General features: G+C 39.7%; 1 protein-coding gene across 2 annotated transcripts in view; it reads left to right on the forward strand.

Moving 5' to 3' along the window:
• angpt2b (angiopoietin 2b) overlaps positions 1-20,002 on the forward strand; it is a 30,257-nt gene extending 10,255 nt beyond the window's left edge. Inside the window, exons 4-9 of one of the 2 annotated variants that reach the window (XM_055058838.1) lie at positions 1,597-1,817; positions 2,061-2,185; positions 11,116-11,217; positions 14,039-14,205; positions 18,324-18,454; positions 18,707-20,002. In XM_055058838.1, coding sequence (XP_054914813.1) covers positions 1,597-1,817; positions 2,061-2,185; positions 11,116-11,217; positions 14,039-14,205; positions 18,324-18,454; positions 18,707-18,870 — 910 coding nt within the window. In that variant the 3' untranslated portion in view covers positions 18,871-20,002. The remainder of the gene's footprint in view (positions 1-1,596; positions 1,818-2,060; positions 2,186-11,115; positions 11,218-14,038; positions 14,206-18,323; positions 18,455-18,706) is intronic. The other variant, XM_055058839.1, reaches the window with a different exon arrangement.
• Positions 20,003-22,961: the final 2,959 nt, after the last annotated feature.

Genomic DNA, 22,961 nt, shown 5'->3' on the forward strand with positions numbered 1-22,961 from the left:
AAAGATGGCATATAAAACCTGCTTTAAACTGTATCCTGTCGTGTGGCCCAACAGGGATAGGCACGCTTCTCAAGCAGTCGTAAACACCAGCCATAAATACTCTAGGAGAAACGCGCATTGAAGCATTTATAAAATCATAATGAAACACCTCAGCAATTCTTAACAGTAGGGCACTAGCATAGAAAACTGTTCAGATCGGCAAAATGTATGATTAAATGTGTAACGCTTGTTAGTCAGGGGTTTTCCACACTTCTCTCTAGGAATCACGGGTTATCTGGGTTGAGTGCAGAGCGAAAGGGTGTGAATATTTTTGGATGCTCACCATTCCATCCATCTGTTCCATGTGGCCGATGAGGATCAGGTGCCCTGTGAGCAGCACCTGTAGACATTCCCTCTTGCATAACTGCCCTTTTATGCCCTATCTTTCACTGCAGGTGACATGGCACTGGTGTCTAAACAAATTAATCCATCTTTGGGAAATTAGTGGCAGAGGTGCCTTTGGAGTAAAAAAAGAAAAAGAAAATAGGAACAGCTATAATTGTTGAATGTTACTACTGCTGGGGCTTCAGGGCATAGTGGAAGTTTCTGAACTGCTGCCAAACTGAAAATGGGCACAGAAACATGTTTGTTTTCTTAAGCCCTACATATGAAATACTACTGGCAGGAAGCAGATCCCTCTACAGGGGGATGGAGAGCAGGCTGCTGGCAGTGTATGCTTTGCATATTAAAATAACAATAACAAAAAGCAGAATATCACAAGCAGAAAATTCTAATAACTCTAATAATTCTAATATCTCTAATAACAGATGCAATCCAATCCAAGAAGGACATGCTTTGCACTTTTAACTGACCTTAACTGGTGAACAGCTGCGGTTCTGGCCTGCTTGCTGACTGATCCGCAAACTTGAATGCACACGGTACGGCAGTGAACAATTTGTGAGGCCGCTTTAATTGAGCATTTCCCCCCACAAAGCAAATATAAGTTAGGAGCGATGTAAAAATTGATTTGGATCGATCTGCCACCACCACATACTGAGCGGCTGGGCTAAAAACGGGAGACTGTGGGTCTATCTGGAGAGTGTGCGGTCATTGTGTGTGAGGGAACATCGAAGTAGCTTGTTCAGTCTGGGTGGTTGGATTGTTTCAATAAATAACTTTCGCGGAGTCATTAGTCAGAGCCATAAAGATCAGGCTGTGGGGATTTATGATCTTCATTTAGCTAGGGAGCGCCACTCCTGCAGACACAAAAACACACTAAGACACACACACACACACACACACGCATACATATGTGCTGTCAGGCTGGTGCCTCCGGGCCATGATTGAGCATTTTAGCATGCCGAGCCATCTGCGAGCACCGCTGTGGTACAGGTGTTTATATGATGGTAGCTCAGCGAGACAGTCGTGCTGATGTCTATTAGTCATCCTCATGTAAATATGTAACTTTGTGCTATATAAGCTTTGAAAGGTAAATGACAAATGGATTGATTATTCACCTGCGCTGCGCACATTTTTATTATTCACCACAATTTGCATTTTATGAGGATCCTTTGCAAAATTGACCTACTTCATCCTTTTCTTTTTCTCCTTCTCCAGCTTTCTAGAACAGAGGCTCTTGGCACTGGAGGCTCGGTATGGGAAGGAGCTGCAGGACTTGCAGGGTGAAAAGCAGCAGCTTCAAGATGTTCTGGAGAGGCAGAGTCGCCTGGTCAGCCAGCTCGAGGGTGAGCTCAGAAGCGCAACGCTTAACAGCACCACACTGCAGAGGCAGACAGACACTGTCGAGCAGCTGCTGACAAGAGTCAGACAATGCAATGGTGAGGCTGTGTGGCTTTACTTTGTTTGGATCAGCACGTTATTCTCCCATAAACATTTGCATCTATTGTAAACAAAAGATGCAAACGTATGCAAGAGGAGTGATTCCACATAGGCAATGTAGGAACGGTAATTTCGACTTCAACATCTTGAAGTAGTAGAGCTCACACACTGTGTGTGGGGAAAAAGCAACAACAAAAAGCTAAAGTTATCATTGTGTCAACATGTGCTTCTGTGTTACTCAGAAATTTCCAACTTGCCCAAAAAGGAGAGATTCGCTTTCAGGGACTGTGCAGAGATTCTCCGATCAGGGGCAAAGGAGAGCGGAATATATAGCATACGGCTGCACAACTCCACCCAGGACGTAAAGGTAGAGGTGTTTTCATCCTTCAAGCCATAAACTATGTTATGCTACCTGCACATGATATCAAAAATGTGCTTAACTAACTATTTTCCCTAGGGGGGCCAGGCAGAGGCACAAACTGTGTACATTGAAATTTCATCTAAATGCACTGTAGTCTTAAGTTACAACGAACACTGTGGGCCAAAACTTGAGTAACAAACCTATTTATCCAAACAAAGCACATGGATCTGCTCAGCATGCAAAAAAACATGCAGTAGATTTGTTTGTCACAGTGGCCTCAGACAGAAACTCATTTTTCTAGACACACGATTAGTCTGTTTTGTCTAGCTTATTTACAACTCTATTTTTAGTATCGCTTTTCAACTTACTTATAAACATAGAAGGATATATAAATTATTGAACCATTACACACCACAAATTGCAAACAACCTACTTTTCTCCTTTATGAAGAGTTTTTTTCATGCAGTAGTCTGAGGTAGTTTTTCTTACTATCAAACTAGAGATGAAAATTAGGAACTTGGTTGTAATCTCACAAATTTACATGTAAATGTTAGGTGATATGTAATGCCCCAATAAAAAAAAAGTAACAATGAGCCAAACCAAATATACAGTTAGGGCCAGAAATATTTGGACAGTGACACAGGTTTTGTTATTTTAGCTGTTGACAAAAATATGTTCAGAAATACAATTTATATATAGTATGGGCTGAAAGTGCACACTCCCAGCTGCAATATGAGAGTTTCCACATCCAAATCGGAGAAAGGGTTTAGGAATCATAGCTCTGTAATGCATAGCCTCCTCTTTTTCAAGGGACCAAAAGTAATTGGACAATGGACTCCAAAGGCTGCAAGTAACTCAAAAGGCCTTTCCCTCGTTAACCTGTAATCAAGTAAGTAGTTAAAAGGTCTGGGGTTGTTTCCAGGTGTGTGGTTTTGCATTTGGAAGCTGTTGCTGTGACCAGACAACATGCGGTCAAAGGAACTCTCAATTGAGGTGAAGCAGAACATCCTGAGGCTGAAAAAAAAGAAAAAATCCATCACAGAGATAGCAGACATGCTTGGAGTAGCAAAATCAACAGTCGGGTACATTCTGAGGAAAAAGGAATTGACTGGTGAGCTTGGGAACTCAAAAAGGCCTGGGCGTCCACGGAAGACAACGGTGGTGGATGATCGCCGCATACTTTCTTTGGTGAAGAAGGACCCGTTCACAACATCAACTGAGGTCCAGAACACTCTCAGGGAAGTAGGTGTATCTGTCTCTAAGTCAACAGTAAAGAGAAGACTCCATGAAAGCAATACAAAGGGTTCACATGTAGATGCAAACCATTCATCAATTCCAAAAATAGACAGGCCAGAGTTAAATTTGCCCAAAATCACCTCAAGAAGCCAGCCCAGTTCTGGAAAAGTATTCTATGGACAGATGAGACAAAGATCAACCTGTACCAGAATGATGGGAAGAAAAAAGTTTGGAGAAGAAAGGGAACGGCACATGATCCAAGGCACACCACATCCTCTGTAAAACATGGTGGAGGCAACGTGATGGCATGGGCATGCATGGCTTTCAATGGCACTGGGTCACTTGTGTTTATTGATGACATAACAGCAGACAAGAGTAGCCGGATGAATTCTGAAGTGTACCGGGATATACTGTCAGCCCAGATTCAGCCAAATGCTGCAAAGTTGATCGGACGGCGCTTCACAGTACAGATGGATAATGACCCCAAGCATACAGCCAAAGCTACCCAGGAGTTCATGAGAGCAAAACGGTGGAATATTCTGCAATGGCCAAGTCAATCACCAGATCTTAACCCAATTGAGCACGCATTTCACTTGCTCAAATCCAGACTTCAGACGGAAAGACCCACTAACAAGCAAGACCTGAAGGCTGCGGCTGTAAAGGCCTGGCAAAGCATTAAGAAGGAGGAAACCCAGCGTTTGGTGATGTCCATGGGTTCCAGACTTAAGGCAGTGATTGCCTCCAAAGGATTCGCAACAAAATATTGAGAAAAAACTTTTTTGTTTGGGTTATGTTTATATGTCCAATTACTTTTGAGCTCCTAAAATGTGGAGTGTTTGTAAACAAATGTGTACAATTCCTACATTTTCTATCAGATATTTTCGTTCAACCCTTTAAATTAAACGTTACAATCTGCACTTGAATTCTGTTGTAGAGGTTTCATTTCAAATCCAACGCGGTGGCATGCAGAGCCCAACTCACGAAAATTGTGTTACTGTCCAAATATTTCTGGCCCTAACTGTATACACACATATTAATTGTGGTTGTCAAACAACAAAACAAGCATTTCTGTCATCTACTGACATCACTAACCTATGGATGATATGAACAAACTTATTGACAGTCGTGGTGGGAGTGGCTAGGCAGCTTGGGCAATCAGATTTCAAGGGTATCCAGCGCCCACTCTTATGGCCACACCCTGACATGATATGCATCCAGATTTTCTCAACTATATATGATTTTTCAACGGAGTAACCCAAAAAGGTGTCTCATTGTAAAGTGGAGGGTAACAGATACATGATTTTTCAATGTTTTACAAATGACATCCCACAAGTGGATTCAGCACACCTAGCACAAACTGAATAAAATCTAGACCAATCAGCCCCCTTAAAAGTAATTGTTTGACATTGCAGTTAACAGCCGTGCAATCCATAAATCTAAGCTTCATGATAACTAGAGCTAGAGGAAAAGCGATGTTGACAGAAAGCTGTGAGAAGTCAGTTTGCCAGAAACTGACTTCTCACAGCTATGTTCCTGTGGGGAACATGGCAAACGTGGATGATGGAGCTCAGCTCAGATGAACCCGATATTTAACTTCCCAATCTACATGCAAAATATTATGCGCAATGAATAACTAAATCAATATTTTTTAAGGCACTATATATGTAAAAACTAAAAGAAGACGACTATGAGAAAAAAACATTACTTGAACTTCTATGGTTTTTCTTTTTTGCCACAAGTTTAAACAATGTTACAAAAGAGAGAACAGAACAAAAAACACATAGGAAGGTGTATCAGATGCATTTCTTTCTAAATCTTTGAAAAGATAGTTGCACAGACTTCGTCATGGGTTTTTGTTTTAGTCCTAGTGATTTGTCTTCAATCTCATTGTACTCTGTGAGAAGCTATGAAAGTGACAAGTGCATTTTTTTTAACAGTCAGACCTATAAGATATGGCATCAGCGACATAGGAGTTCAAAGTCATTGACCTTTTCCCTCAAATATCAGCTGACTAATAGAGACATATTTTTTTTTTTTTTTTTTCTCAAAAGACTGTTCTTTTTCCTCTCGGTTTGTAACACTTCAACCAGTTTTATTTTTTATGTTAATTTCACAGACCAGTAAGAAACAAACACACATACACACGCAATGTATGATAGAATTCAGTCAGGTACCTAGGAGAAAATTCCTGGAAGGAAACAAAACCTAGCATAATTTCAAGGTAATTTGCCAAAGCTTTTGGGGCTGAGGTAAATAGAGATGCCACGCTGTGTAGCAGAAAGCAAAAATAATAAGCAACGAGAGTTTTACGCCCTGCTGGCGACATGGGCAGGGAGAGTGAGTGTGTGCGTGTGCTGTTGAATGCAAAGTCGGAGCAGCCAAGGAGGTGCCTCCTCTGATCTGAGGGTGCTGGCTCATGCCAAGTCAACCATGGCATCCAGCAGCAAGCTATCATTTCAGTAAATCACATCCACTGGTCTTCAACTGGATTCTTTCCCTTAGAGCATAACAGGGTGCGGGGGGGAGCAAACAAACAAAAAAGGAAATAAATAATGGTCATGAAACAGCTGTTATGCGTTGCTTTTAGTCTAGTTTACTGTTGGCACCTTGTCTTTCTGCCTATGTTTTTCCCACCGAGTTCCTTCTCCTCGTTTCCTGTGGGCAACCAGGTGTTAGGCACTGGTGCCATGTGTTTCCTGCCAACTGGGGCCAGTGTGCGTTTTCCACTGATACAAGTAAGCACCCTCCTCCCTCCATCCCTCCCTGAATCAAGGCTGCTTTCAATCTATGCCAATTCCAATTTTGTTCCAGGTCCAGTGGGCCTGGTGAGGTGGGTGGCTGTAAAAATTGGGGCAAAAACAAATTGGCCTATTTTCTAAGCAGTGAAGGGCGATTTTTCTCACTTTGACCAGAGACAAAAGGATTGTAAATGTAGCATAAGCCTCACTCAGATGTGATTTGTATCAGAAAAAGTATTTTTGTCATTTTGGTTCACTTTCCTACCCACAGAGTTCTGTTCAGTCTAAAAATAATTTGATCAGTCTGAAACGGAATCAAAACTTTTATACAGCTTTCTTCAAAGAGTTTCTATAGATGATGATGGCTGTGGAAGGCTCTGACTGGATTGGTTTGTATTTAGCACCGTCTATGTCCCTGAAGGAGAACGGCTCCCCCGAGCCTGATGCTTCCACCACTGTGGTATCACAGTGAGCGTTGTTGGTTTTGTGTGATGTGCACTGTTAGTTGTCCGCCACATGCAGAACAGAAAGCCTGCTTGTTCATGCTCTGGCCTTTATGTGGCCTGTTACAAGCCATAACTTCTTTGTCTTTGTTCTTTCATTTAAGGTGGCACGAATGAGACCAATATTATTGTCATCAGTACACCTTCATAGATTTGTCATGTTGTCATTGCAGTTTGGGATGGTGGACTGAACTGTGTTATGTGACGTTTTTAAAGATGTAGTTTAAAATCTAATCCAGTTTAATCGTTTCCAGAATTTGATACTTGACGTTTTTGCCGTTTTCCTTGGTCTTAGTCATGTTTGATCGCTAATGTTCATTTACAAATCTCTGAGGAATGTATTTTTACCCAGTTTAAATGAGAGCTCCCATGTACTCTGGTGTACCTCACTCAACGAAGGTCCTCACGTACTTGAGGTAGACTTGTAGTGGACATCTACCGGACACGTTTGCGCCCATGTACGCATACTCTTGTGTCGCACATTAAGCTGCGTGGAAACAGTGTCTACATCCAACTGTTTTATATGCAACATCGAGCTGTTACGGTTGACAGTGTAACCTGGTTACACTTCTCTTTTGTTATAATTACACAAAATGTCTTTTTTTTGGTTATTTGTGTTGTTCTCTACCCGACTGAAAATGTCTGTTATTGTTTTAACCATGTTACTTTAAGAGCGGAAGCCCCTCCTTTTTTATTTCTTCTTCTGTATTGTTGTCCTTAAAATGTTTGCGTCCCTTAGGCTCTTTCCTTTTGTCATGTTGTCTTGCGGGAGAAGTGTGTACTATTTATTTTTTTATCTAAAAGCTTTCAGTTTATTTATAGATTTATTAATTATATACTCTTGTGTAGGACTTGGAGCGTTAGCCTATATCATGGTTGTTTTTCTATGATGTTTTTGTCAGATTTAATCAAGGAACCATCCTTTAAAGACATACCATGCCACGGCCTGATAATTTAAAACCAGCACAACGCAGAAAGTATCCAGTTACAAGAATCAATGTCATCTTGTGGAAAAAATGGAATCAAATTGTGAAGCGCATCTGAAGGAACAGGTGCGCTTCCCTCAATACTTATATTGAGAGAATATAAGAACTGTCCTACCAGCATTATTGAATTTCCCTTCTTTATTATTAAAAGAAGAAATTTGTCATAAGACTTGTAAAAAAATCTTGGTGCATAGCACACCCAAGTGTCTGGGAGCATTTACAAACAAGTGGAGTCTTAATTATGAGACAAGCAACTGGTTGCACTGGATTTTATTCACTTAAACCAAGTTAAGTACCTATACCTATCCATAATTGTCTGCATTTGTATTGTTTAAACAAAGGAATACACACATCCATTTCTGTTTGGACTGTTTTATTTTGTATTTGTCTAACACTCAAGTATTGCACATTGTGGTTCATATTTAAAATATGAAAAAAATTAGAAGACTTTTGCACAGCCATGTTCTTCCTTTATATAACTGGTAATGTGGTACGATAGCTTATGGAACGGTGTGCATAAAGCAGAGTAAGCAGAAGTTAGATTTTTAATATTTAGTAACCCCACAATGTGATTTCATCAGCTAAAAACCCTCAGTTAAAACAAGACAGGCACTTTAACTTCCAACTTGACAAAAAAAAATGTTAACATGCACTTCATGTATGTGTTCATACAGAAGGCTGTCAGGATATCTAAAAAGTATGGTCTTAATTCAAGATTGTCCATGTTTAAAAAAAAAAGGCAGAAAAAAAATTATTTGAAAGTCATACAAACACAGTTTCATATTTTGATAACACAACATGACTACTTACTCTTCTGTCAGATTTCAACCCTGATTTGAACAAGAGCAAAATCCATGTTTCTTTCATCAATAGTAATCAGCACTCCAGGTTGTAGAGACTTTGTGTTTTTCTCCAAGTCACCATTGCTGCTGACAGTTTTCTTGACCTGAAGTGACAACACGGTACAAAAATCCACATAAAGTGCTCAGAAACAAAACAAAAAACACTTTCCAAGTGTGGTGATTTAATTATATAAGTTTAACCAAGACTGATCCAAGTAACAAAAAGCATTTAATCTTCCACCCACTGGGGAAACTCACTCCGTCATCTCATTACCAGCACAGGAGGCTGGAAGGCAGCCAGCTAAACACCTCAAATGTCTGAAACAAGTCTAGATTTCCAAATCTGTCACCAGATGAATAAGTACAATTTATTTATAGTTTTCCTTGCAAACACATCTCCATCTGGCAGAACGTGTCGCCAAGAAAGAAAGAAAACACGGCTGTAACCAAAAACGCCTCCTCAACCAACCTTTCTCCCTCTACCCCCTCTTCCACACCACCAGTCCCACTCCTGGGATACATGAACAAACTGGGATGTTAGTTTTTCCACCCCACCTGGGTTATATCATCGTGAAATACCCTGAAAAGGATGGCTAACCCCCCCTCATTTTCCTCAAGCTTTTATGGAAGTCTTCAAATAAGACAGGCTATGGTGTGTTTCATTTCATCACGACATTATTTTCCTCTCATTATGAGTCTTCTGACTGACTGCGTGACTAGACTAGTCTAGCATAGTCAGAGACATTTCAATTCACTCAGGGGGTTTGACAAAAAAAATATTCCCAGCTCTTAAAATGTAAAACTTTATACATATATAGTGGTTGGACTCGATTTTAAATCTTTTTTTTTTTTTTTTTAATTTACATTTTTTGATTAAAGTTTTAATTTAATTGCAGGGTCTGTAATTAATAAATTGCATTTCAAGTGAAATCTGTACATCGACAAAATGAGCAGCATTTTCTACTCAAAAACTCCTTTTGCTGCTAAATTATTGAATAAATAGACGTATCTGCACACTTCTTAAATATTAGATTAAAAACGATGAAAATCTTTGTTATTCAACCATCAGATTGGTGCAAAGTGTTTTTATTTCATCCATTCAGCTTTCAAGAGTTTCACAGACTGCTCATCATTCGTGGAGCTTCTTTGTAACAATACATCTTTAGAAATGCGGACTGTGGACGCTAACATTAGCATTACAGACATTTGTGCTTCTACAACAAGTTTGAAAAGCGTCAGTAGTAAGGCACCTATTATAGCACAATTTGCATGCAACTATTTTCTCTTCCAGAATCCTATTAGAAGATTTATTTTTTGAAGAAAAAAGTGAACCCCCATTGGATTAAGAAAAGCAGCTTTGTTGTTCATCACTGTTGTTGCCGGACATGGCCTGTGCGTCAGATTTACAAGCGTACCAGAAACACAACACAGAGGATCTGATTCTGAAACTTTTGTATGTGAAAAAAAACAGTGCAATTAAGCCACATTCAAAAAGTAGTGCCTAACTGTTGATGAGAACAGACAACACACAATTTACTGTAAATCATCAATATGTAGCAGCATTTCTATTCTGACCCTTTTTACTCTGCTACATCCAGAAAAAATCCAGCTGAATCAATTGCTTTCAGGAGTCAGATAATTATTAAATGCAGTACATTAATCAGAGCAGCAGCAGCCAAGAGGTCCTGAGTGAAACGTATCAGTGGCATCATGTGTTGGGAATGCTTCTTTTACGCAGAGAAATGGGTTGGCCAGAGATAATAAGCAAAAGAACAGAGCAATTAAGAAAGACAATCTACCAACGTTACAACTAAATGGTTTAAATAAAAAAATATTGATTTCTTAGAATGACCTAATTCCAGACCGAAAGCCAACTGAGAATCTGTGCCAACACTTTAAAGTTTGTTGTTCAAATCTAGTTTAGAAAAACTCCAAAGGATCTTCAGATCACAGTAGTTCAGTTTTTACCCAGGTGGGCTCAACACAAATGCACTCCACACTTTCAAGATTGCTTTTTTAAAGTAAATAAAAGGCACATAAAAGAGTAATATTTTACTTCCACTCAATTATTTTGCACTACTGTCTGCTAGTCATTGTAGCAAACTGAAAAATATGAGGGGTCTAAATTAGTTTGCGCAGCATTGTTCACGTCAGAAAGTATGATGCTAAAAGTCTAGCAGTATTAGTTTTTTGACATTCAGCAGAAAGTTGGTTAAAATAACAAAAGAAAAAAACAACAACTCTACTCTGTAACACATCTGTCAAACACCAAAGAACAGTGTGTGAAAACAGTATCTTTCGGTTGGTAAAGAGCCACGTTGTGCAGTTAGCAGCTGGTGGACTACAGTGAAATGAGTCTCGCCATCTGGTTTGAAACAGAACAGACTACGGATCAGTGTTCAGGGTCCTCAGAAAGGAACAGAAATGATTCAGGCAAATGTGCATCCTTGGATTAAATAACTTGTCAGCCGGTTCTTGTTGCCTGAAGTCTCTCGGTTGAGACATCGCAGTGACAAAATGTGCCACTTTTCAAAGGAAACTTTTTGACGTAGTGCTGCAGCTTATTTATTGTACCAGGACTAAAAGATCAGACCTGGTTTTAACAGTTTTTTTTTGTTTGTTTTTCCTCAGGTGTATTGTGACATGAAGACCAGAGGTGGCGGATGGACGGTGCTGCAGCATCGAAGGAACGGCTCAGTCGACTTCCACCGCAGCTGGAACGACTACAAAATGGTAGGTGTTCAAGACATCAAGGTTGCACCGCTATCGTAAGGTCATGTGGACCCTGGTGCTGCAGGCCTGCACAGGAGGTTTCAATAACTGTCCATGGGTGGTTTGGCATGAGATGGCGTGGGAGAGCAGCTATCCTGTGATCCCAGGTGACCTGTGGTTGTTGTATTTGGCTGCCCTCGTGTTCCCTATCACCCCCCATGTTATTGCACCTGCTCTCATTCCCTCTCTCTATGTCAACCCCCACGAAAACGAACACACACACAGGCACACATCGCTCATACACAAACCACAAATGTTTTCCAACTCTGACTCTCAGGACACTATTATTTGTATCGGCCCTTAAGCTTGCAAAAGTTTTTCTGCAAAACAGTCTAATGTGCGCACAAGAGACCTCAAAGTAGTCCTGGTGTTTTGGCTCTGTCAGACATGTTTTCACACTTTTGGCTTTTGTTTTGGCCAGAGCTTAAATTATGTTTTACTAGATGTGACTACGATGCTTTTTTTTTTTTTTTTTTTCCAAATAGAAAATGTTTTGCTCAAGAAAAGCAGCATGCAGTCCGCTCTGACTGTTAAATTACGCACAGAAGAAATGAGTGATGCAAGTTGTGTGAGGTTTTGGATGTGGTGGTGTTATGTGTCTGATCTGCCCCGACAAATCAACTGCGATTGCATTTGCAAACTCAAAGAGTGACGCTCAAATAAATAACAGTTTAAACTTTTTTTTTTTTTTTAAAGATTTGAAAACTTCTTTTAGGGACAATATTTTTACAAGTGGATGATAAATATTTGACTCCAGCGGGGGGCGTGGGAGCAGAGGGGCCCCTGTAGATGGCAGATAATGTATGCAATAAAACTCTGCTGTTTTAGACTTTGCTCCATTTTCTCAGAAGCTGTGGTCAGACTTGGTCAAATGTTGCACCCCAGGGTTCTAGACAGGTGATAAATGCTTCACACCTCTTTGCACTAAATCTTCTCACAGTCAAGAGCAACAACTAAGACAAAGTGTGACAGCCAGATGTGTAATTCCAAGAATTAGTCCTAGCCCAATAAACTTTGTAGTCTTTCAAAAATGCTATGGTAAATTTCTTTACACTTTTATTAACAAGACTGCTTTAGCTCATTAATTTATTAATAGTCGCCCTATTGTTCCACAAAGTTTATTTCTGGACTTTACCCTCACAACACCTCCTGTCCTTCTGCTAGCCGTTCTGCTGCTGATTTGCTGATGGCTTGGGGATTATTATCCTGTTTGTCTGATCCATTTGCAGTCAGGCTTCAGCTGTCACACAGATGGCCCCATATTTGACAGTGAAATGCTTTGGTATACAGAGGAGTTCATGTCCGACTCAGTGACTGCAAGGTGTCAGGGTCTTGTGGTCTCAAAACAAGCCGTCCGGCCTGCCTCCCCTGCTGCGCTTGACAGTTGGTATGAGGTGTTAGTGCTGAAATATTGTTTGGCTTTTGCCAAATGCACTCCAGCGAAACGTCTCTACTTTTTGGCTCATCTGTCCAAAGGACATTCTTCCAAAAGTCTTGCGGTTTGCTCAGATGTAACTCAACAAACTTGCGCTTCACTGTTTTATTTTTAAATAGAACAGACTTTCTACTGGCATCCTTTCTAACAAGCAGTGCCTATCTAAACTTTTATTTGTTTTTTCTTTTTTTCAGGACACTTTCTGAACTTTGCAATTCAGCTTGATATCTGAGGCTGAATTTTGATTCTGAAATTCGGCTCTTGGGCTTTTGACTGAGCATTGGTTGCTCTGATCTTGGTGTAATTTTGCCAGCACGCCCCAGTCCATGTCTCTAAATATTATTCACTTTGTTTTCCCACTTCGATCACTGTTTATATTTTAAGGCAGCAATAATTCCCTCTCAAAGATCGCTCATGATGCCCCCAATCATCTCACCCACCTCTGCTTCTAAGCCAGGCTCGCACTTTTTTTTATCACTCAGAGGTATTTTGATTTACAGCACATAAACTTGACTTCGTTTAATAGTGTCAACATTTCTTTTTCCACTCATCCCTCTATCTTCAATGTACGGAGCACAAAGTTTCATTATTATTATTATTATTTTATCACTTGGGGGCATTTGACTGTATGTAGATCATTGCACTCTTAATTCTCAAATGGATTATGAAGTACAAACAGAAATAAAGTGATTGATGCCATTTGTACCTGATAAGCCTGAAAATGTTACTTCCTTTATCCCAACTCATTGTACCGTACACACTACAGGTCTTAAATGAGGTTTTTCAATATCTCAGGTTGAAATCTTGTAGTACAGCTGAACCTGGCAGGAAATATGATTCTATTTGCTAAAATAAACGTTTCAATAAAGAGACCTTCGCCAGACGATATTTTTTAGTGATTTGTTTCTAAATCGTTCTCAAATGTAAACATTACCTATGTTTTGTTGAATTCATTAATCATTTTTTTGCTTCCTTTGCCAAAGTTTTGGATAACTTCCATCCATGTCAATTCCTCCGTTCCAAAGTGAGTGGATTATTTCGCAAAACTACTGGTTACTTTAGCTTTTATTTTACTTAAGCCGTGCAGATGGACCATTGATATGACGCAAAGGTAAATCCATGTCTCTGCTGACTGTTCTCTCGCTTTTTGGAGCGGAGTGTTTTACATCCCAGATGCAGTCAACTGTCTTAACACATCAAAATGATAGATGTGCCTGCCCGAAGTGAGCTCCGTTTTCATATTAACTCCAAAAAATACTTGGCTGACAGCTGGAAAAACCATTCCCTTTTGTTAAAATGTGTTTTTTTTTTTTTTCTTTTTTTTTCCTGTCTTTGTGTTGAATCCAGGGCTTTGGAGAACCATCAGGGGAACACTGGCTGGGAAACGATATCATTCACAAACTGACCAGCTCACAGGAATACAGTCTGCACATCCAGCTCCGAGACAGAGAGGGGAGCGAAGCCTACTCACATTACGACCGCTTCTACATCGACAAAGAAGTCAACAACTACAGGTAATATCACATCATGTCGTCTTTTAGAGAATGTCTTTTTACATTTTGGCTTAGTCAATGTATTTATTTTTTGGTTGATCATAAGGTTAAAAACGAAGTGCCCCACAGACATATTCCTAAAAACTGAACATTTTGAAAATAAGTTATTTGTCACGTCACAACCACTAACTTGAATTGTTTTGTACAATGGAGTTGCATTCTACAATGCTAGACAACACTATGTAATACCACTTATCATCTTCCCATTTATAAACACAACCATTCTCCTTTATACAGCCCTGCTGTTGCTAATGAAGAAAAATGTCACCATGACATAATCATCGCCACCATTGTATTTCACTTCAGCGGCTATAAGATCAGTGTAGCATGTATTGTTAGTTTTTTTTTTTTTTTTCCCAGATAGTGTTTCACATGTGTTGGTAAAGTGCACTTTCTTCCACAATCCTATTGCATCAATCTGGAAAACTGAGTAACTGATCAGAACTTCTGATTTAAGATTTTAAGATGATGTCATCAGTCAAAAATGTAAATACATGTCTAAATTCTCAAATTTTGAAGACTAAAATAAAAAAATAAAGAATACAAATAATAAGTATGATTACAAAATAAAATTTTTCCATCAAAGTCTGAAACTAATATTTAGAGTTGGTGCTGCAAATCATACTGGTAGAACCGGGTGAAGTACTTCCAGTATCAAGTGACACAACAGAGTCAGCCGGTAGAAAAAAGAAAAACAAACCTAGTGCACAAACAAGAAATCTTAATTTAGTAAATGGACTGAACTTTTGAGTTTACAGTCTTGGTTGCTATTTTTCAGCCCTGATTTACTAATGAGGTGAATTCTGGAGCCACATGGTTGGACTAGAGTACAGAAAGGGGTGTCAGAATAAAGGAGCCTGAATAAAGTTCAAATTTTTTACAATAATTTGGGAAGAAAAAAAAACAAACATTTCCCTTGCATTTTCACCACGTTGTGCTGACTTGTCAAATAAGATGGACATAAAAAGCAATGAAGTTGGTGAATGACATCTGACTTGAATGGGGTCATCATGAGGGTCTGTCTTCACACTCACTGGATTCACAGATCTGACTTATAAAGACTTGCTAAGCGGAGGTTGTCCAATGAATTCACAGACATCACAGCTGCTCTGTCTGCCCCTGAAATTACCACATCCCTCCCCGTCCCCTCACCCCACTCCCACCGGTGTTCAACTGTAAACCTCAGCTGTAGCTGCCACTGCCGGGAAGTGACACATTAAACAAAGCTCCCCCCAGTAACCGTCCAGTCGCTAACGTTATTATGTTGATTATGCCGAGGCGATGCGTCTTCTGGATGGAAAGTTAAATTTAATATAAAGTCTGGGACTCGCTCTTGTTCAGTGAGTGTTTATAGAGGGTGATGATCTGAGGGATGACAAATCACAATCACATGTAGGAGTAGGCTTTGAAAACCCTTAATAGTGCAGCAAATTGCTTTTTCCCCCAGTTTCTTCCACGTAATTAGCACAATAAAAGAGTGTTTCACCACTTCGCTTCAGGCTGCTCCGTGTGAGACGATGCACCTCAATGTGTGTAATCACCCCTCTTCGCCCTGCTACTTCTGAGATCACATTCTGTTTAACTCCTACCAGCTTTATGTGCGTGCTGGAAAATGCCGATTTGACCCCGTGGGTTGGTATTATTACTCCCGAGCCACTGATCCGGGTGCTCCACAGGAAGTTGGTGGCAGAAATTCTGGTTCCCAGCTGGATCCAGTGCACTCCCGGAGCAGTGTGGCGTTTTTCACCTAGAACTCAGTTAACAAGATTCATACATAAATCATTGGGATGGCAGAAAACCTCCTCCTTTGAGGTTGCTAAAAATAGCTGTCCTTATAGTGAAGAAAGTGGTGGACATTCCGGTAAGGTGACACGTTCTTTGTCACTATGCCTGTAATTACATAAAGAGTCCTTTCTTGTTCTGCAGATTTAGAAGAATAGCTCAACCTAATTTGGATATTTTCTAAAAGGGTTATAAGAGCTGGAAGCCTCCGAAATCCACATGGTGAACTTTGCTTTTTTTGTGATATTATTGTGATTAAAAAGCAAAAAAATCTGTAAGGGGGGCAAATTCCTTTTCACATTAAAACACACGTGTTCCATAGTCCAGCTCGATATCGTTTAGCCTCTTATTACAAGTGTCCAATTTCCCCTCATGCCGCTAATCCATTACGAGGGAAAAAAAATAAATCAACTATTTTTCATCCCCTGACAAAATTCCCAAATCCCTTTGCTATTCCATCATCACTCCCCTCCCCGCTGCTGTCATTTCAAGCTTTGCTCTCGCATCCCTTCATGACGTGTTGTCCTGCCCTTTGAACCTACAAATTCGAGAGGAAGATTTTTCATTTAGTCATCACAGACAGTGAGCCTCTGGGCGACAGAGCGGGGAAGCGGGGGGACTGTGTGTGAGGGGACACACACAGAAGAAGAGCTCTGCTCTAACTGGAACAGAATTACGAGGGCAGAGGAGAGGCTGTGCGGCGGGACCGAATCCCTCAACCACCTTCTTCAAAGCAGCTCTGACTCACACTCAGGTGGGCAAATAAAAGACGCGGAGAGCCTCACATGCGCACACATTCAATCAGCCCATGCTTTGTGAGAGGAGAGCAACTGAATCTTGGGCAGGAACTCTTCTCCCTTTTTTTTTCTTTTCTTTTTCAAACCGGGTTGTTTCTCAAAGCACGGCATGGAAGGAAAATAATGAGATTTCTTTTGCTTCGTTTTCACACTGATGTTTAGCAACAATGTGAACCTGAGGCTCAGACATCCTACAGTGGCTTTCAAGAGAATATAACCTAGCTTTTTTTTTTTTTTTCCCAGGGTTGTTTTGCATTATCGTTGTCTGTGTGGAAGTGTGTTGAGTTTGGATATATTATGGTGCAAAGTAGACAGGATCCAAAATAACACCTCTTTACTTTGTTACTAAATGCTAAAAAAAGGATCAGCCACATCAAAAGCGTCAGATTTAATTCTATTTAAACTGCTTTTTTTTCTTGTCTTTTTTCCAAATTAAATCGTCGAGTCATATTTTTTTCCCCCGCCAGGCACTGACAAATCAAACAGACGAAACAATAAAAGTAGATCAAAAGCCCCTCTGGATGCGAATCATCCATTCGGTGTTCTGTTGTTCAAAAGAACAACAAACATAGATGCCGATATCAGCTTACCTGCAGTTGCTCTAAAATTGTATCGGTACAATTTTAGAGCATACTCAAACCTGGCTGCGCCGTCTGATAAAATTTTTGGGATGTAAAATGATGCGATCATAATTAATCATTTCAAAAGCTTTCCACTTTACTAAAACATAATGTCCTGAAAGCTGAAAATTGAGTAGAAACATAAATAATAACAAGACCTCCATAAACTAAAAAGTTGAAAGTTCAAGACTCCAGGTGCTCTCTTTGTACAAATGTATCAATCAGGAGGAGGGTACAGATAAATCTAAGTATACAAAATCTAGATGCCACAGTGATGACAATCAAAAAGATAAAGCAAAATGCACATTTATCCTTTTTCAGAGAATATACAAAAAAAGATGAGGAAAAACTAGACAGTGAGGCCAAAAGAAGTATTTAAGGATTTATGCAAAATGCTTGTTTTTTTTCTACAAGTGACATAATTGTTCAGTATTATTCATATAACAAAGGAGTAGTTTCTCCCAAAGAGTCATTCCCAGCATGGCTAAAATCTTTTAAAATCCCATGAAAGGGCGTGTTATGGCCTGATGAAATGAAACATAAATTACAAGTCACAGTTCCAAATGGTTTCACATTTGTTTCCATTTCAGATGGATACTGGATATTTGACAAATTTGGTCACATTGTGGGGAAAAGTTTTTTTTTTTTTAATCAATTGTGGTCACTTTTTTAAACAAAACATTTCAATGAGTGCGTTTAAACTTCTGAGATCTGCTATGCTTACCAATGACTGCTTTTGTTATGAATGCACAGCTTACGGTCCAGCTCAGTGTCATTTTCACTTCCCAACAAGCTGTCCGACATTGACTCGTTGTAGAATACTCAAACCTGGCTGCACCGTCTACAAAAGTTTCTTTTTTGTTTCTTCCACTCTGGCTAGCCTTCATGCCGACGGATTCAGCGGCACTGCCGGCAAAACCAGCAGTCTCACCCACACTGGGAGCCAGTTCAGCACCAAGGACAGAGACAACGACCGCTGCTCATGCAAGTGCGCTCAACTGGCCTCGGGAGGTGCGAACCGTCAATCGTCCGCTCCGATCGTCTGCCCCCGTCTCAATCTGTCTCTCTTTTACAACCTGTCCTGTTGAACATTTTTATTTCTCCTCTTGTAAATGTCCCGCGGAGCTTTTTATTTTCCCTTTGCTCCAGTATAAAGTTACTGCTGACTTATAGCCGTACATTTACATGTTCGATTTCATGAGCTGAAATTTGACTGATTGTGACTTTCTCCTTGAACTCTCTGGAATTGTGTCCCTCTTGCAGGATGGTGGTTCGACGCCTGCGGCCCTTCCAACCTGAATGGCATATATTACCCCGTTTCATCCAATGTACTCCGCTTTAATGGCATTAAGTGGTACTACTGGAAGGGTCCAAATCTGCTGGCTACCATGACAACCATGATGGTGCGCCCTGCTGACTTCAGATGAAATTGCCGTGTGTGTCGATGGATCGTTGGGAACTTAATGTTGCAGATGAATGTAATTAATCAGCCAGAGGCAGTGAATAAAAAAAAATCGGGCCAAGAAGTCTTCCAACTTAGACCACCATACAGTTTGTTCACATGCTAAAAAAGGACTTGTACAAGTGTTTCTGAAATAATTATTCTTCTGTCACCGTGTTGGGCTTTTAGTAACAGAATGTGGACTGAAAGCCCTTCAAAGAGCAACACTTCTGTTGTTTCAGACATGTCATGTTAGACTTTTGCTTTCACTTTACAAATGAGTGGAGTAGATTTATGCACTTAAACTTGGTTGAATTTAGGAATTAAAACAATGCATATGACTAGGAAATGTAAAAATAATAAGAAAACTTTTTTTATGGACAGGAGTGATGCAACTTTTCAATAATGTGTGGCACTGTAACCAAAATACTTGGTGGAAATACAGCAAGCACGTTGAAACGCTACAGTGATGAAGAATGTTGTGTAATGGAGTATTGCAAATAGGCCCATTGGTTAGGTTTTGGAATAAAAATCACCTGGTTTTACAAGTGTAATTGTAAAATAAGATACATTTAATTGCAATATAAAATGCCCAGTCACCAAATTACTTGCTTATGTTTAGGATCTGATGGGTTTTTATCACTTGAAATGTTTACGACACCTGGAAAACATTGCGAAGGAGGAGTTCAGGGATTACATATTTTGTCTAATGTAGTGTTGTGAGCAAAACAAGTGGTTATGATTGTGGTTTGAAAATATAGAGGAATAACAGTGGTTAAAATCACAGCAGAAATAGAAAGAGATCTTTTTTTATGATGTTAAATAATGTGGCCAAAATTTCTGGTAAGATTTAGGAGTTCAAATAACTTGGTTAGTCATGTGAAACAGTGTAAATATTGTGAAAGACTGCAAAGATCCATCATGTGCAGGGTTGTGATTGATGCACTTGGTTAGGTTCATTTCAGGCAAAGGAAACGTGGCAAACATGTTAGGTGGGAACAATAAACATTCTTTTTCATACAGAGTTGTGAGCAAAACAGTAAAGTTTGGGAAATAAAATACGGTTCTCAAGGTAACCGTCAGAGTCTGAAAGACTTTAAAGACTGAGATATTGTGGTTTGATCACTACAGCTCTTTGACTAAAATTATATATATATATATATATATATATCATTTTGAAAAAAAGAATTAAACAGATTATTAATGAATACAAAGAGGAAGTATTTCATGTAGTGTACAAAAAATAGGAGGAAAATACTTGCTTAATTTTAAGAACCAAAAGTACCCAATCAGTTGGAAAAAACAATCCAAATCTTTGAAGCGACATTGATCGTGTTCTATGGTTGTGGAGTCCAAGCAACATGTTTAGATGTTGTAAATATTATGTAAATATTTCTTAAAGAATGCATATGGCGTCATGCAGTGTGTTTTTGAAGTAAGTGTTTGGTGTTGGAAACAAATTGAGCTTGATTAGACGTTCAAAACGTTACGACCACGCGACAGTAGGACACAAAACGGGTTGACAAGGTACATTTTGGCAAATGGCATGATAACTAAGACAGCTTACTAGAAAGAACATGTCCGTGTGTCACGCTAACTGGGGAAAATTGTCTCGCTAACTCATGAAGATACGCTTCTTGTGTAAAGGGAGAAATTTACAGGATTTCATAATCAGAACTTTCTGTACAATTAAATTTTGGCATGAGAAATCACAAGACACATGGAGCTTGTAATCCCACTCAAAGCAACAATGATTTTATCCTGCTGCTTTCAAACGCAATCAATAACTTGACCTATAAAATACCTTCAGGGTGCAGCTCTTTGAAAGTTTTAAGGCAGCAAAGTTTTATTGAATGCTTCGTGACAGTTTTTTTTTCAGCAACTCAATGGAAATGTATTCCAGCTTGCAGTTCGGCGGTTTAACGTTGCTCATAACAAACCAATAAAGAGCAACAACTATAACTGGCTTTGACCCTTTACTCAATCACCCAAAGGGTTTTTTTTTTTTTCTTTTCAATAAAATATCTCTAATTCATTTAACATACACACCTCTCATAAAACTATTTGTTGGAGGTTCTGCTCATAAAGTACAACATAGTCTTTTGCTGGTGGGATTTACTGTGTAGAAGGAATCATTTGTGAAAGAAAAAAATAAATAAAAACAAAACCATCTGGAAACATTTTTGATGAAATGTTTAATTCTTTTAGTTGATGAAACCTGAGTAGACACCTATATATAGGCTATATATCGTCTGTTCTTATCTATGGAGATATGAACAGACACATATATATATGTGTGTGGCTGTGCGTGCGTGTGTGCGTGTACGTTTGTGTGTTGTTTGTTGCCACCCACAGCGTCAGGTGTTTGTTTCCACGTTAACTACATCAACTTCTGCGAGCCACAGCGGCGAAGTCAAACGAGGACTGCTTCACTGCACTGATCTGATGAATCATCCAATAACACAGATCCCTGTGGTGGCCCATTAGAAAGCGGATGGGTTGCACCTCGGCTCACTGTAACTTGCCTCTGCTAGCTTACAGTGTGTGTGTGCAGGTGTGTGTGTGGGTTGGGGGCAGGGAGGGGTGCAGCAGCAGCTAAGTGGAGAATGACTCATGACTCATGAGAATGTCGGACGGCCGGAGCTACAATACGGGAAAAAGCCTGAGCTTCACAAGACAGAGCGCGAGAGCCACTAAAGCGTCTCATATTCATCTCTGCTGCCGCCGCGGGTCTGACAGCTGCAGAGATGTGACAATACGTGTGGCGCGTTGAGGCAAATTCTGCTGATTTGACCGTTTTTATTATATTATTATTATTATTATTATTGTAGTTGTCAGAGGTACACCTCGTAACGTGTTTGACTTCTTTAAAAAATAAATAAATAAAAAGAATTTGTTGCAGATTTGTGTTTGGTCTGTTTAAATAATTCCCCAGGCGGCACACAGCACAAGTTCAAATATCACCAGGGACGGATTCAGAGGCTCGATGGTCTGGACAAGTTTCAACAGACCGTGCGTGTCGGAAAGCGGCCCCGCCCCCAGCTCGCCATGCAGTGACCCCCATGCGAAACAAGTTTATCACGACCTCCAAGGCTTGGACAGGTGATAGATCATTGCTCGGGGGGGGAGGTCAGTGGTGAATCCATCAAAGAGACTTTCATAAAGACGGCTTGATTTGGCCTGCTAGCCCAACAAATGAAATGGTGTTCAGGTCCAGTGAAGCAAACCAGAGTGTGGGTCAAATTGCTTGTCTGCTCGTCTTAATCCCAGTTTATTGGGTGAGTGTTTTGTAAGCAAAAACAGGGAGACGGCTAACTTCAGATATTTATCATATTCTGATAAAAGTGTGTCACTGTGTGCCCATATGTTTTCTTGACCAATGATTGTAATATAAGAGAACTTCTTTGTGTTAAGTGTTTCTGAATACAGTAGTACAGCAGCAAAATGTTTAAAACCAGCTGCTGACATTTCGGTCTACAGATTGTTTTTCCAAGAGCTCTTTTGTTGACAAACTAAACTGTTTACAATTTAATGTGTTAAGTTTTTAGGGCTGGCCCAACAAATTAAATTCAACTGGTTTCAAGAAACCACTGATATTTCCAATTCTTTCTTTCTACCTGTATGTGTTTATGCTCCGATAGTGTCCTGCAGGCGCCTGCGCGCAGTTCTGAACTTTAACAGCAGGAAAGAGTTTTATACTTAAAGCAATTTATTTTAAACATTTTTATCATTTCCCTCTTTTGAACTCTAAATATAAACAAACATCATTACTTTCATGTAAAAACATTTAATTATTATTTTTTTGTTAGTGCTCCCCTTAATGATAATGGCTATTTTTAGAAGTGGCTCTGCGGGCGACTGACAGGGCACCGGGTTGGTGACCCCTGCTCTAGAGCTTTAGAAAGTAGAGGTGTTTTAGTTGGTCCTACCTCAATACAGCTGCTAAAAGTGCAGCACTATAATTTTTAATTCATTGTTAAAATAAAATTGTGAAGGTTTAAAAAAACTCAACCACTAAATATTTTAAAAATACATTTATTTAGTGTAATTTCTTCAGAAAACCTCATGGCCCCCGTC

This window comes from Poeciliopsis prolifica, unplaced genomic scaffold (assembly GCF_027474105.1).
Source record: "Poeciliopsis prolifica strain line A6 unplaced genomic scaffold, Auburn_PproV2 SCAFFOLD052, whole genome shotgun sequence".
Classification (NCBI taxonomy): Eukaryota; Metazoa; Chordata; class Actinopteri; order Cyprinodontiformes; family Poeciliidae; genus Poeciliopsis; species Poeciliopsis prolifica.